At 41.5% G+C, this 16,993-nt stretch overlaps 1 protein-coding gene across 1 annotated transcript in view; it reads left to right on the forward strand.

The window, feature by feature from the left end:
- The window catches only part of LRRC7 (leucine rich repeat containing 7), a 399,545-nt gene that overhangs the window by 328,213 nt on the left and 54,339 nt on the right, over window positions 1–16,993 (forward strand). Inside the window, exons 18-20 of the mRNA XM_075936231.1 lie at window positions 9,617–9,728; window positions 9,963–10,143; window positions 11,187–12,864. Of these exons, the coding sequence (XP_075792346.1) occupies window positions 9,617–9,728; window positions 9,963–10,143; window positions 11,187–12,864 (1,971 nt within the window). The remainder of the gene's footprint in view (window positions 1–9,616; window positions 9,729–9,962; window positions 10,144–11,186; window positions 12,865–16,993) is intronic.

The raw sequence follows: 16,993 nt of genomic DNA on the forward strand, positions 1-16,993 counted from the left end.
CCAGCTGTTGCTGTGTAACTGCATTAATTTGTCCTCTCCTCCTGTGCATGTACTATTGCAAATTGGGTTGTTTGTACACATCCAAAAGTACTAGTAACCATTGCTCCATTTACTGCACTGATATGTGTGTTTTGTTTACAGTGTAAACATCTCCATTTCTTTTGGGATTGTTCTTATTAAAGAACATGGTAGCAAAATTATTTTCTTTTGGGAATGCTTCTGCAAATGTTCACAAAACTAGGTATTTCTTCAATAGGGTACTATGAATCAAAGTATCTAAGATCAAATCATTTGCTGTTTTCATAAAAGTCCTTAAATCAAATGTTATTTCTTTTGACTCCCTGAAATACATTCTAGTCTTTAACCTGTGGCAATCTCACCAAATGTTCCTTGTTCCTTTAGTCAAGGTGCTTGTGCCATCTTGTTCTCTTCAACTATTATATGTATTATATCATCTAGCTTTGAACAGTAGGGAACAGGGCACCTGGAGCCTAAATGGGACCTAAGCCCAGAGCCAAGAGCCCTGCTAAGAATTGGGGAGCAGTTCGAGGAGTAGCCCAGTAGGGGATGGGAAGGCTGGATGGCAGTCTAGTTGGGGGTGGGGAACCAGGAGGCCAGAGGCACTAAGGCTCTCAGCGGGGAGCTTGGAGCCTGGGGATAGCCCAGTCTGAAGTTGGGATCCAAGGCAACAGCCCAACAGGGAGCCAGGAGCTGGGGGGACAGCTGGGCCATCAGTCAGGTGCAGGATTTATAGCAGGGAGCTTACTGGTCTTTCTTTTCAATTTCATGGTTCCAGCAAGAAGCCATGAAATTGACAAGAGTGACAGCCATCAGCTGATGTAAGTAATAGCATCTACATTGACATTGTGTTGCCCTAACTACACTAAGATAATCCCTATGCCTCTTATGGAAGTGAAGTTATTATTATCAGTGTAATAGGGGGCATTTACATGTGTGGGAACAAGTGTAGTGTATAGTACTCTCCAAGAACTGTATGAGAGGCAATCGTCACTCATTTTTGCTTTCACTCATGTTACTAAAAGCAATTAATGACATATGAACCTTATAAAATAAAACTATGAAAATAAGAGTAATACCAACATAGTTTTAATGTACAGCATCATACATTTTTATGAATGTAATTGTGGTTTCAAATATTGCATCTCTTTCCTTTCTTTCATCCTTTCCTCAAAGCCACTTAGCTCATTAAGGAAGGAATCCTAGTGAAGGAACCTTGAGAGGTAATGAAGTCCAGTCGCCTGCACTCATGGCAGGACCAGCCATTATGTAGACCATCACTAACAGGTGTTTGTCTAACCAGCTCTTAAAAATCTCTAGTGATGGAGATTCTACAGCCACTCTAGGCAGTTTATTCCTGGGCTTAACAACCTTGACAAGAAGTTTTTCCTAATGTCCAATCTAAACTCCCTTGCTGCAATTTAAGCCCATCGCTTCTTGTCCTATCATCAGAGTTTAAGGAGAGTAATTTTTATCTCTCCTCCTTGTAACAACCTTTTATGTACTTGAAATCTGTTATGTCCTCTTTCAGTCTCCCTTCCTAGGTCATGTTTTGTAGAATTTTAATATATTTTGTTGCTTTTCTCTGCACTTTTTCCCATTTGTCCACATCTTTCCTGAAATGTGGCGCCCAGAACTGGACACAGTACTCTAGTTGAGGCCTAATCAACACTGAGTAGAGCAAAAGAATTACTTCTCATTTCTTGCTTAAAACACTCCTGTTATTACATCCCAGAATAATGTTTGCTTTTTTTGCAACAGTGTGCTTTCTGTAAATCACTGATGGAAATATTGAACAGAATCAGTTCCAAAACTGATCCCTTTGGAATCCTACTTATGCCCTGTCAGCATGATGGTGAGCCATTGATAACTACTCTCTGGGAACGATTATCCAATTAGTTACGTACTCCCTAATAGTAGCTCCATTTGCCTTGTATTTCCCTAGTTTGTTAATGAGGTCAGATAAAACTGAATCAATACCTTACTAAAATCTAGATTTGCCATATCTACCACTCACCTCTTATTCGCAAGGCATATTATCCTGTCAGAGAAAGCTACCAGGTTAGTTTGACATGATTTGTTCTTTATAAATCCGTGCTGAGTGTTAGTTATCGCCATATCATCTTATGGCTGTTTGCAAATGGATTCTTTAATTATTTGCTCCATTATCTTTCCTGGTATAGAACTTAAGATGATAATTCCCTGGGTTGTCCTTATTTCCTTTTTTATAGATAGGCACGATATTTGTTCTTTCCCAGTCTTCTGGAATCTTTTCTGTATTCCATGACTTTTCAAATATTATAGCTAATGGCTCAGATATCTCCACAGTCAGCTCCTTGAGCATTCTAGGTTTCATTTCATCAGGCCCAGGGGACTTGAAGACATCTTACTTGTCTACGTAATTTTAACTTGTTCTTTTCCTATGTTAACTTCCTTTCTTCCTCTTTCTTGGTTCTTGGTGTTTTCAGAGCATATCTGATGGCTTGTTAGTACAGAAAATCAGTCAGTTAGTAGATGTCATGCATGGAAATAAAGATTCTCAAAGAGGAAAGCAACAAATGTCTGGTTGGGAATGAAAAACAAAAGGATAAATTGGGCTAAACAATTCTGAGTGAAGTAAGAGATTATCAAGCAATAGCAACTTCAGGGTGAGTGGACAATGAACAAACAGATGAGTCTAGAGCTCTTCAGACAAGGTTGTTGTCTTAATAGGACAGTTTTAGGGTATGACCTGTGGACAAAGAATCTAGTGTTGGAAATGACATCTATAAAAAAAAAACTGTTACGCTGGGAACAACTGCAAAGGGCCCTCAAGCATATATTATTTTACTTTTTTTAATTAATTTGATTCAATCTTACACAGTGTAAGTCCTCCATTTGTATTTTTTTCAGTACTAGGAAGTCAAGCACTGAAATGAAAACATGTTTAAAAATCTTACAAAAGAGCATGGACTTAATTTCCCTTACCTTTCCTTATCAGACCCTTAAAATCAAAATATTGTTGCCCCTTTTGACCTAAACATCAAGTCAAAGTTTGGGATCCAGTGGATGTACAGGTTGAGAGCAGAGATTGGTGGTGGTCAGATATTTCTTTATAAAGTTTTGTTTAATTACAAAATAATGTATAAAGTCCTCTGTCTCTGACGAATAGGAATGAAATAGCTGGAAACCCCCTTCTTTTTTTCCATAGCACTGGCTTTCCATCCTGTGCTCCTGCTCTAAAAACTTCTCCCAAGACATCTTCCAGAGCAAGTTATCATACTTTTAGTAGCTTCCTTGTGGGTTCCTTCCTTCCTCTAAGCTAATTCGAACTAGCGCATCTGTAGCCAGACATGAACCCCCATTTTAACATCCATCTTTGTCTGCTTGAAACCATGCAGGGCACATAAGAGCAGGAAAACAGCATATTCTTTGAAAACCTTGGAGCATGAGGTTTAGATATGCTGGCTCAGTGACCGTGACCAACTGTAAGCAGAGATAGGAGGGTGGTCAAACTAATTGTTGACCAAGAGGCTGTACATCATGCCCTTGACTTAACCCATATTGATATGAACACACAACCGTCCGCGGGGGGAGGAATCTCCCGCCCAACAAGAACATCTGGCAGTCCTAATTTAGCTATCTTCCTCTCTTACAAGAGTAAATTAACTTGAAACTTGCTTATAAGAACTGGCGCCACAAAACGGACCAGTAAAATTTGGCCTCTTAAGATAAGAAAGAGAATACGGGCCCCCAGGGGTATAAAGATGGGTACAGCAGCACACTTGCTTTGTGTGTCAATCTACCATCTATCTGCTGGTCGGGTTTGGTGTTTGACCTCCCGAGGTTCCAGAGGGGACGCCCACCTCGTATTCATCTTTCCGAGGAATTGAGAGACCGGCCCTGGCCTGACACGCTGGAGTCGAGAGGCACAGAAGGGGGTAAAAATTTTACCTGGATGTGGTCCTTTGTTTAAGTATATATACATAGTGTTAGAGCTCTTTAAAGATTAAGCTGTCATTTGGTACCATTATTTCTATTTTCTATCTTTACCTTTTTCCTGTAACCACTTTTTAAGATCTATATATATATTTTGCTAGCATTTAAGAAATAGAGCAATAGCCATTGTAACCATACGATTTATAAGTTCCTTTAATAAACCTGTAACTGTTTAAGTTTTAACCTGACTCCTTCAGTTGCTGTAATAGAACCAAGCACAATTTAAAAGAACTTCAGCTGGTCATAAAGGGACAGACATAGGGAGAGCTTGGGCGTTTGGATCTGTGTCACTCCCAGGTGACAAGATCCATTGGGGCACCTTTCCAACCTTTCCCAGGCTGCCCGCTGCGAAGGAACTTTGTGTTCTAGCAGCTAAAATCTAAGGTGTAATAAGCTCTTCCTACACACTGGGGCGTCTGTTAGCCTGTTTGGCTACCCTCTGCGATGGGGCCTCGGTCCTAGCAGTAAAGTCACGGACGTTAAACTCTCGGGGCTCCTTTCAGCCTTCTGGCTGCCCACTGCGATGAGACTTCGTGTCTTAGCAGTCAAAGACTTAGGAGACACACACACACACACTGCCCTGACTGTCGGCTGACAGCATCCAGACTTAAAAACTAGTTCGAATTAGTGTTTTGCTAATTCGAACTAGCATGTCCACACTGAGTGGACCCTGAACTGAGGTTAAGGCTGGCCGGAAGCAGTGCCGGCAGGGCACCAGGTTAGGACTTAGAGCATGGAGCTGCTGTCTCAGGCTAGCCAAGGGCTGTGCTTAAATGGACCTGACCCTCACCCCGGACAGACAGTTCTCAGGGGTTCCCCGCTTGCAAAGCAGTCCTGGCTTGGAGAGTCCTGAGTGCCCACACTCGGCACATCACAGCACTCAGCCATCAGCCCGGCTGCACTTGCCGCAGGCTGCCATCCAGACGGGGGGTCAATCGAGGGGCTTCAGGAGAGCTTTCACCCCGAGGAGCCCGCAGAGCCAGCCCAGTCCTCCCCATTGGGGGCTCGTTCCCCATTCCTCCCTCACCTCCTTCCACTTGCCCCTCCCTAGTCCCCCTTCCTGATGTACAAAATAAAGGACATGTGTTCAAAAATAGAAACTCTCTTTATTTCACAAAAGGGGGGGGGAATAAAACTGTGGGGAGACGGGGGAGAGGAGGCGGGAAAGGGCAGGAGAGAGTGTGGGAGAGGGGAGGGGGAAAACTGGGAGGAGGGAGCTGGAAGGGGGAGGCAAGGGAAAGGAGGGGGAGGGGAAACTCAGGGATTGGAGTGGGGGAGCACGGCGAGGGAGGGGGCCTCAGCGTCCCCGGGAGATGGGGTGGAGGGTGCGGAGGTTGAAGTGGGGGGTGTGGACATTGAGGAAGAGGGTGTGGGGGTTGAGGAGGAAGAGGTGGGGGGGCAGGAGTGGAAGGAGGGACAGAAGTTGGGGGGGCAGCAGGCGCAGGACCAGCATGGGGCACCATGCTCTGCAGCAGGGCCTGTAGGTTTGAGTTCAGCCCTCGGACCTCAGCCAGCTGCTCCTGGCGGAGCTGGAGGTCTGCCTGCATCCAGGCCTCCATTGTGTGGTGCAGGGCTCGCAAGGACCCCAGGTGCTGGTCTCAGTACTCCTGCTCCGTGGTGGTGGTCCGGAGCAGGCCGCGGGTGCGGGAGCATGTCCCAGGCGGGGTGGTGCGCCCTGCACGAGCAGCTGGTGCAGCTGTAGAGAAAGAAGAGAAGTGGTCAGTTCTCCCTGGGGACGCAGTGGATGATGCCAAGCCCCTCCCCCCCCCCCCCCCCGTGACGTGAGGGCGACCATGCCCTGCACCGTTAGAGCCGCTGTGCTTGTACAGAGGCCATGGTCAGGATGTCTGGCTCTCCCCGAGACTGGGAGCTGCCCCAAGACCGCACCCATGTCCCTGTGCTGTGTATAGTGTGGCCGGGGTGGCGGGAGGGAGATGTCCCCTGCCTCTGTGTAGGGGACATGTGAAGGGAAAGCATCCTGCTGGGTCCCGCCCCGGGGTCGGGAGCATGTCAGGTCTCTTCACACATGCATGTGCCTATTGGGCCATGGCCCCTGGGTGTCACGCAGCTGGAGCCACCTGCCCAAAGGTGGCATGGCACGTGCTCGCACGTGCACAGGTGTCTGCGTGATCCGTGGACGGCATGGCTCATGCGCGTGGTCTCTGGTTTCCCTCCGCCCCCCCTCCCCCCGAACTACTTAATTCGAACTACTTACCTGGTACGGTCTCCCTGGACGACCCTGCTGACTCTGGTGCTGGAACTGCTTGCGATGGCCCCTCCAGTATGCCCGGGTCAGGGCCCTCCGGTCCTGACTCGCTGTCCCCCGGGCTAGCACGAACCGCCCCACCCCCCAAGAGTCGGTCAAGGGTGGGGAAGTAGGGACAGGTGGCATCCCCTGCTGCAGCGCCACCCCTGGTGGCCCTGGCGTATGCCTGCCGCAGCTGCTTTACTTTCAGGCGCACCTGCTCCTGGGTGCGCCTGTGTCCCTTTCGGGCCATGGCAGCCGCTATGTGGCCGTAGACAGTCGTGTTCCTCCTCCTAGTGCGGAGATCATGGACATTGGGGGCCTGCCTACAAACCTCAATGAGGTCCATGACCTCCGCACTAGTCCAGGAGGGTGCGTGCCATCTACGGCCCCTGGATGGCCCCTGGGTGCTGGGGGACTGGGCAGGGGACGGCTTGCTGGCACTGGCTCCCTGGCTCATCCTGGGGCCACTGGTTTGGGGCACAGACTTCTGGCAGGGCTGGCTGTGTCAAGTGCCGTCTGGCCACAGTCTACCTCTTTAAGGGCCCGGGGCTGGGGGAGAGGAGTGGAGTTTTCCTGGTTGTGCCCAGAATGGCCACCAGGGGAACCTGGGAAGGGCTAGCCTCCCACTAGTTAGAATTAAGTGGCTACACAGCCCTTAATTCGAACTAGTTAATTCGAACTAGGCATTAGTCCTCGTAGAATGAGGTTTACCTAGTTCGAATTAAGCGCTCTGCTAGTTCGAACTAGTGGATCACAAGTGTAGCACCTATCAAAGTTAATTCGAACTAACAGCTGTTAGTTCGAATTAACTTTGTAGTGTAGACATACCCTCATTCCTTCTCTGTTTCTTTGGGTACGTCTAAACTACATGGCTCCGTCGACGGAGCCATGTAGATTTGTTGTTTTCGCAAAGGCAAATGAAGCCGCGATTTAAATGATCGCGGCTTCATTTACATTTACATGGCTGCCGCGCTGAGCCGACAAACAGCTGATCAGCTGTTTGTCCGCTCAGCGTGCTAGTCTGGACGCTCCCCTGCCGACATCAAAGCCCTTTGTCGGCAGCCCCGGTAAACCTCATCCCACTAGGAATAACGGGGCTGCCGACAAAGGGCTTTGATGTTGGCAGAGGAGCGTCCAGACTAGCGTGCTGAGTGGACAAACAGCTGATCAGCTGTTTGTCGGCTCAGCGCGGCAGCCATGTAAATGTAAATGAAGCCGCGATCATTTAAATCGCAGCTTCATTTGCCTTTGCCTATGTGTCTAATCTACATGGCATGTAGTCTAGACACAGCCTTTGTGTCCTGTCTTTACAGACACATACTTGTCAAAAACAATATTCAGCAAAAACTCTTGTGTGGATTCATGCATTCCTTTTGTCTGAGTTGGGGCTTATGCTTACAGTTTTGCTAAACGGAGGTGAATTCACACCTGTGAATCTCAGTCCTATAACAAAGTTTTGTCCAACTTCTCCAATATCAGAAACAACACTTATTATTATATATGAAGATATACATATCTCATAGAGCTGGAAGGGACCTTGAGTGGTCATTGAGTCCACTCCTCTGCCCTCTTGGCAGGATCAAGTACCATCCCTGACAGATTTGCCCTAGATCCCTAAATGGCCCCCTCAAGGATTGAGTTTATAACCCTGGATTAGCAGGCCAATGCTCAAACAGCTGAGCTGTCTCTCCCCCCTGAAGAGTGCTTAAGGGAACACCATTAACTGACAACTAGATTGGTGGATTAGAAAACCTGGGCTCCATTCCTGGTTCTGCCATTGGTTCGTTGTATGATTTGGGGCAAGTCACTGGCCTCTCTGTGCATCAGTGTGTTGGGATAATAGTGTTCACCTATCTTGGTAAACTTCTTTTAGATATTTGGATGAAAAAGAAATATATAAATGCTAGGCATTATAAAACAAAGTTTTTATGAGTAGATCAGAGATAAGTCAGAATCTTTGGGACTTTTTCAGACCATTCAAAGTTCTCCCTGCATTTCCAATCCTAATTTTTCTTTACATTATTGTTTAAATTATATGAACCTAGTGAATTTAGATTTTCAAAATGTTTTTAAATTTAATTCTAAGAATAATTATTCGATTAGGGTACATCTACACAGCAGGGCTAAAGTCAAATTAAGCTATGGAACTTCAGCTATGTCAATTGTGTAGCTTAAGTCAAAATAGCTTAATTTGGCTTTTGGCACTGTCTACACAGCAGGAAGTCAAAGGAAGAACACTCTTCCTTCAACTTCCCTACTCCTTGTAAAATGAGAGTTACCATGAGTCGAAGTAAGAAGTCCTCCAGCTCAACACTATTTTGAAATAAAGGCTTGTAGTGTAGACGCACACTATGTTATTTCAGAATAACTAACGTTATTCCGAAATAATGCTGCTGTGTAGATGTACCCTTAGAGAGCTGAAAACTAGTCTTTCTAAAATAACCCTTCAAGTTATAATTAACCTAAAGTGTCAGACCACATATTTCAACCAATATTATTAAAAACAGAAACAAATTATCAGTCTAGCGGGTACATCTAAACTGCACAGTTGTTTTAGGATACCGGAAGTATCCTGAAATAGCTATCCCATGTCTACACAAGCCACCTATTATTTCAAAATATTTTTCAAAATAGCATGTTATTTTGAAATTTGGTGCTGTGCAGATGTGCCAAATTTCAAAATAGCCTATTTCGAAATAGATTCAAAATAAGATACGCAATTCGTGTAGTGCAAATTGCATATCTTATTTCGAGTTTAGGGTGCTGTGTAGATGCACCCTAATTCTTTGTGACAGGAATCTTAGCAGTATACATCTTTTGTGCTTCTTGCATTGCGTAGGGAAGCATTTGAAGTTCAGCCAGATTACCATGTGCACTTAAAACACAGCGTTGACATTACTATTAGTCTACATTTGTAGAAAATTTTATTTCAGCCAAGATAGCTTTTTGGTTCGGTGCAGCTATAGGAAGAGTTGAATTTGTAAAGATCTTTCCCATTTTAATCAGAACAAATAAATGAAAAGTACTTAATTATTCGATAAGTGAATAGTTTTTTCTAAATTTTAATTCATTTCTATTTAAATTTTACTTTTTTGTAAGCTTTTTTCCATCAAGGATGTGTGTGTAGTCTATCTACTTTGTCTTCATTTTCAGAATAGACATAGTATCATAGTAATATTGCTTTGTTATAATATTTTATGAATAAGTACAATTTTAGAGTGACAAATTCAGCATGATTAGAATGGTACTATCTGTGCCTGGGTTTATATAGTTCACTGTTCATGATAAATGTGGCTGTTTCTCCATTACCTTTTGAAAGTCCACCTTAATATAATTTTATTTTATATTTTGGTGATATTCTCTCTCTCTCAGGATTCCTATGGACACCCTGCTAATGACATGAGGATAGCAGAACTTCACCCTTCGATGGCAGAGGCTCCCTTGTACCAACCCAAACTTGTTCTTCTGGGTAAAGAAAAGAAAGGTACTATCTTGACTACGAAAGGTATTCAGCGAAGGCATGTTTAATTCGTGCAGGTGCAAATATACAAGTAATACATTGTGCTAAGTTGTATAGGATACTACTTTCTGATTTACAGGTGTCTTACAAAATATTTTTTAAAAATATATGCATAATACCAGCTTGAACATTTACTTTTATAGCATTGTGTTTACAAATGCTTCAAAACCATGTGATGCTTGTTCTGTTTCATTTCAGAATCAACAGATGAATCCGAAGCAGATAAAATCCATTGTCTCAATAACAGTGTTTCCTCAGGCACTTATTCAGACTATTCACCTTCCCAGGCTTCCTCAGGGTCCTCTAATGCTCGTGTTAAAATGGGGTCCTTGCAGACAACTGCCAAAGAAGCAGTGAATAATTCTTTGTGGGGAAACAGGTGTGTGTATATGTTTACTGGGTCTCATTTTCTCTTGCCTTTTACCTTATGTAGTTACATATAGTGGGGCAAAGTGAGGGTATGCTAGGTATTTAAGGTTGTCAAACAACAAGAGTATATTTTACACCTATTTTGTCCTAGTGGAGATAGGAATACAAAGTGAAACTAGTGGATCGCTGGGCTCTCTGTTATATTTTCTAAGGTGAAATAATCACATATTGAAAGGGGATAGTAAATAGCTATGGAACATAAGGTTTGAAGACAATAAGCTTAGATCCTGAGCTGCAGCTAAAGAGTGCTTAGCATGTTGTTAAAATTGACAAACTGCTTGTAACCTACCTTTACATTCCCCCAGTCATCAGTTTGTTCTGTACAAATAAGAGAAGCCTGAAAGCTGCTTGAATTTTCACTGGCTATCAACAGTCTCAAGAGGACCAATTTAGCACCTGGAAATTGCCAGGGCATAGTGATACTGAGTCACTTCTGTTCTCCAGCCATGCTCCTATATTGGCAACACAGAAGGAAATGGCACAGAAACTGCTACAGTAGTTTTTGCAACCCAAATATGGCCCTACACATGGGAAATTCTCCACAAGCAGGATAAGCTGGTTTTATGGGGACACCATTACATTGCTGCAGAAGCACAAAGCCGTCCAACTGGACATGAGGATCAAGGCCATCATGCACCACATTTTCAGAGGCTTCATTTTGCAGCCCATTATTGTGTTAATTCCCAGATTTTTTACACTGGTTTTTATAGCTGAATTCTTTTCTGCAGAGTTACCCGATTTGCTGAAAAGAAGTTATGTTACATATAAAAAATGTTAAAATAATTATTTAGATTGCAGACCTCCTAAGCCCGCAAAAATTAGAAAATGTCAGATTTTGTGACAAAGAACTCTTATAATTTATATCCTCTCTCTCTCTCTGTCACATAAATGAGAAAATATTAAAATGTTTTGTAAGGATTTCTTTCTGCTGATTGCTTACTTATTGTAACAGTAGCCCAGATAGTCTTCATAACTTTTTTTTTCTTTTTGTAGGCTTGCACAGTCTTTTCCACAGCCTCTTGAGACAAAGCCATTACTCAGCCAGCTAGAATCTGCTCCCGTGGGAAATCTGCAGCAGCGCAATGATAGGCATCCAATGAGTGACACTTTTGCTGACAGCTGGAATGAAAGCCCACACTATGATAACACAGGGTTTGTTGCTGAGGAGAGCACAGTGGAAAATCCTAGCACCAATCCTCTCTTATGCTCTAAATCTAGAAGCACATCTGCTCATGGACGCAGGCCTTTAATTAGACAAGACAGAATAGTTGGCATTCCCCTGGAACTTGAACAGTCTACACTCAGAAACACACCTGAATCAGAAGTGCCTCCTCCCAATCCTTGGCAGAACTGGACCAGAACTCCAAGCCCTTTTGAAGACAGGACAGCTTTTCCTTCTAAATTGGAGAGCACCCCCACCACCAGCCCTTTGCCTGAAAGGAAAGATCGTGTCAAAGCATCTCCAGAAACAGCTAGTACTTTTTCTCCAGGAGTAGCATGGGAGTATCATGATCCAAATGCTAACAGAAGCCTCAGTAATGTCTTTTCACATATTCATTGCCGTCCAGAGTCTTCTAAAAGCGTTATTGCTATGAGCAAGAGTACAGAGAGGCTTTCTCCAATGATGCGAGATTTAAAAACTAATAAATTTAAGAAGTCACAAAGTATTGATGAGATAGACATTGGTACATATAAAGTATATAATATTCCATTAGAAAACTATGCATCCGGTAATGACAATGCAGGCACTCATGAAAGACCAGATAAAATGATAGGACAGGAGCATGGTATGTCTAGCATGTCTCGTAGCCAATCTGTACCAATGTTAGATGATGAGTTGCTGAGTTATGGAAGTGTTAAAGTACAGCATCAGCAAAAGCCTTCTGTTACAAAAAAAGTCTATCAGTTTGACCAAAGCTTTAACCCTCAAGGAGCAGTGGAAGTTAAAGCAGAAAAGAGGGTACCGCCACCTTTTCAACACAATCCAGAATATGTTTCCCAGCAGAATAAAAACATGGCCAAGGATTTGGTTAGTCCAAGAGCCTATAGAGGATATCCCCCCATGGAGCACATGTTTTCATTCTCTCAGCCTTCAGTTAATGAGGAGGCTGTTAATGCTCAGTTCTCAACCCAGGGATCAAGGTCAGGATTTTTGAGAAGAGCAGATTCATTGGCAAGCTCCACTGAAATGTCAATGTATAGAAGAGTAAGCGAACCTCATGAACTGCCTCAGAGTGATAGGTATAGCAGACCTCAGTATAGAGCAGCTATGGAACGCCAAAGCAGTATCTCAGTGTCTGAAACCCAGTTCCTCAAAAGGAATGGCAGGTATGAAGATGAACACCCTTCATATCAAGAAGTGAAAGCCCAGTCTGGAAGTTTTCCAGTTAAAAACCTTACACAAAGGAGGCCATTGTCTGCAAGAAGCTACAGTACAGAGAGTTATGGTACATCTCAGGCCAGGCCAGTTTCAGCTCGGCCTACAATGGCAGCTCTATTGGAAAAGATACCATCGGACTATAACTTGGGTAACTATGGTGACAAGCCTTCAGATAACAGTGATATAAAGACAAGGCCTACCCCTGTGAAGGGAAATGAGAGCTGTGCTAAAATGCCTGCTGACTGGAGACAACAGCTACTTAGACATATAGAAGCTAGAAGGTTAGACAGGGTATGTTTGGCATTTCTCTGGAATTAATGCTCTAGTTTTATATTATTTCTAAGTATGTGCATGTACAGTGGTGAATATAAACATTTCCAATTCTGAGATTCCCTGTATTTGTGTAATGGGAAACTCATCTGTGAAGAATTTTGTTCACATAATATGTATAATTAATTATTATTGGGGGTTCTTGGGTAAATGACTTACAGGAGCTATGTATAAAAGTGTTTGGTGCAAAAAAAATTGCTTCATTTAGTTACTACTGTGGGATTGTATGAAACACTACAGCAACAATCTCTATCAAAGAGTGGTATTAGCCATAGTAGAAGATTCTGAAATAAAACTAGAACGATCTGAATCTTAGTAGAAAAATTTCAACTTTACTGTTTTTTTAATTTCCAAAAATTATATCACTTAACTTTTACCCCTATAATATGTAGGGAGAATTTTAAAAAGAAATCCAGAGACTAGAAGTAAGATTGAAAGTGGATGATCTGGATGGAATTACCATTAACATAAGCCTCAACATTTGTTTATTGTATAGAATATAAAAATGGCTATAATGACCAAAGGTCCATCTAGCCCAATATCTTGTCTTCCAACTGTAGCCAATGCCACATGCTCTAAAGGAAATGAACAGAATAGGTAAACATCAAGTGATCCATCCCCTGTCACAGATTATCAGCTTCTGGCGAACAGAGGCTATGGACACTGTCTCTGCCCATCCCAAATAGCCATTGATAGACTTATCCTCCATGAATTATGTGATTGTTTTTTTAACCCTGTCATAGTCTGTTAATCTATTCTAAGTCCATTAGTGCAGTTAGCAACAACAAGATGTCTGAGATACCTCAGAAGGGCACCAGTCGCAAATGGTTTCAAATCATTGCTTACTGTGTGGCTATTTTAAATTAAGATATTTTAGACAACACATGTGCCTATTACGTACAACACTTCACAGTAGCAAAAGCAAAAAATTGTAAGGAAACTATTTCAAAAACCTTTTCCTACTATTTTGAGTGAATGTATTTTAAACCTATATTTGCTTGACATTTTTTATGTTCTCAGACTATTTGGACCCAGTCTTCCTCATTTCCTCCATGATTTTGAATTATCTTACCCTAGGAGTTTGTGGGCAGTCATTTCCAGCTCACTTCATACTCTACTGCAGGGTCAGACTCATACTTTGATAGAATTCTTGGGGTGAATGTAAACAACACTGTTACAACTTTCCTATAACCTTGTTGGGAAAAAGTAACAATTCATAGTGGCTGGTGTGTGAGAAAAGCACAACCAAGCAAACAGGGTTTAATTGCCTTTTTTTTTTTTCCCTTCAAGCCACTTCAACGGCTTCCTCCTTTTTCTGCAAGGAAGCCTATTATACTATGTATGCTACTAATCTCATTTTAAAATTAATATTCATGGTGTATTTTAGAGGGGAAATGAAGAAACTTTTCAAAATTCACTTAAATGGCAGATTTTTAATTTTTGGACCGAACTCCACTTAAAAAGTAGAGTAAGGGTTTGGCTCTGGCTGTATCTCTAGGAAGTGCACAGCACAGAGTTGAGGAAAATGATTTATTTTCTCTCCATCCAGATTAGAATGTGGTACTCCCAGTCAATGTTCCCTCTAAAATGCATGGCAGCATAGCATCACAGGTGATTAATCAGCCCTGCCCAGTCAAGCTAGGTCTACACGGCTTCCCTGTTCCGCAAAAGCCTATGCAAATGAAGCGTGGATTAGCATATTGCCATGCTTCATTTGCATAATTAATTAGGAGCCAATTTTGTACAAGAGGGTTTTGCACAAAAAGGCGCTGTCTACACAGCCTTTTTGCGCAAAAAAAACCTCTCTTGCACAAGAGTCATTCTTCCTGAAAAAATTAAGAATAACGGCTCTTGCGCAAAAATGGCTCCTAATTAATTATGCAAATGAAGTGCAGCAATATGCTAATCTGCGCTTCATTTGTATAGTCTTTTGCGGAAGAGGGAAGCTGTGTAGACGTAGCCTCAGAGGCTCATGGCTCCATGCAGGGAGCTGACTAACTGAGCAGAACTGATTAATCACCTCTGAAGCTGTGTTGCCATGCAGCTTAGAGGGAACACTGCTCCCAGTTTAGTTTTGTAAGAAATGGTTCAACGTTAAAGTGGGGACAGTATTCGAAAAACACTGAAGCTCGGCTAGGTTAGGAAAGGAATTATTGGGGTTTGCAACTACAGGCCAAAGTAATATTGCCTTTAAAAGTAAAATTGAACTAGGTCATTTAAAAATTATACTGTTTCTTGTCTTCCTTTTTTTCATAAACAATAGCTGGATATTAGATTTGTTCTTTCATATAAATGAGATAATTTTATAATAAGGGCTCGAATTCTGTTCTCATTTACTGATGTGCAGTATGGTATAATTTAAGACAGAATATGTTCTGTAGTTGGCAATGTCTCATTCATGACAAAATGGGGTTTCAAACATGACCACTTCAACAAAGAAGTTAAACCATTGAAAACATTGCTATTAACTAGAGCTGGTGAGAAAATTGATTTTCTATTGATCAAAAACTTTTCAGATTTTGGAAAAAAAATTCTGAATTAGGGGAAAAAGCCAAAATTTTGAACTATTTGGCATTAACTCATAATGTTTTGTTTTGCTAAATATGAAGTTTTCAGTTTTGATGTTGATCCCCCTTTTATTTTTTATGAAATACATTTTAAATTAAAAGATGTTTTGAAATGAAAAATCAAGTCTTTGTTCTGAAAATTTTGAAAGGGGATGTTTTGTCACTTTCAAAATGATTTCCAACTTTTAAATGAAATTTCACTGAAATTCATACAATTTAAAAAAAACAGTTTTTATCAAAATGGTATTTTCTGACTGAAAACTGTTTTAACAAAAAATATTCAGTAATTTCTATTGACAGCCACTAACTAAGACATATTAAAGGAAATAATTGATTGGTCAAGGTTTTGAAATCAAACTCATTGCATCTTTTTCTTCTCCAGCTTTGGTATGATAATGGCTTCAGACATTCTTCACACATGACTCCTTTGCCTTTAATATGCACACTTTATGGAAAAATTATCTCAGAAGGAATAATTCTTTTCATTTCCAGGAGACCTTACCAAAAAAAAGGAAACCTGCTAATGATTTTGTCAGAAGTGATAGGTATTACTGAATCCCCACCATTTAGTAATGCTCAGAGATACTGTTGGGATATAGTGTATTACAAACACATTATAGCTTTTGAAATGGTGGAGGAAATAGAATTAAATTGCCCAAAGTGTAGTCTAGCTCTGATTGGTATTTTTAGGGGGCAATATTAAACCTATATCTTATTTAGCTTTGTAATAGTAGTATTGGATATGCACAATTTTTGCTTTTAGGAGTTAAAATTATTGTTATACCCATTTTGCTGTTGAAAAACGAGCATGTTTATCTTCCATGCAAAATATAGTACTGATGTGATAATATTTTCTATGCATGGTTTTGACTATCCAGCCAAAAAGACACTTTATAATTATGGACTTGTTTCATAAACCAAAGCGACTTTGAAAAACTGCTATGGTCTAATGCGTAAATTATATGCATTTTTAAAATGTATCCAAATACATAATTTATGCTGGATTTTAACAGCTCTGAAGTCAAGATATCTGCTGCTATTATGTACTAAAGAATGATGCATGTTAAAATAATATTCAGGATGAAACGGACGATTTTTGAAAAATTTATCTTGAAGACTGAATCTTCTTCCTTACCTTTGTTTTTGTACTTGTGGTATATAAAATTACTCATTGTTTGGAGACCACATACTACCTAATCAAAATGTGGTATCTAAAGGACAGATGTTTCAGGCTAAACTTTGTATTTTGTTGGTTTAGGACACACTTTACAATTATTTTTAATATTTGTGTTGGTGTAAGGAATACATTCATTATATAAAAATACAGTGAAGATCCTGATAATTAAATTAGGTTCATATTGAGTTCTTCAATTGAAAGTGATCTAATATATAATAAATTTGCAGCATACAGTCAGAAACTGACACAGTGACCACAACTATACTTTGCATGAGGTCAGTTTTAAGGAACACCCTTTATGGAGATGTAGGAAATATAAGAAACTTCAAAAGGTCTTTGCTGTAGA

Source organism: Pelodiscus sinensis, chromosome 9 (assembly GCF_049634645.1).
Source record: "Pelodiscus sinensis isolate JC-2024 chromosome 9, ASM4963464v1, whole genome shotgun sequence".
Taxonomy (NCBI): domain Eukaryota; kingdom Metazoa; phylum Chordata; order Testudines; family Trionychidae; genus Pelodiscus; species Pelodiscus sinensis.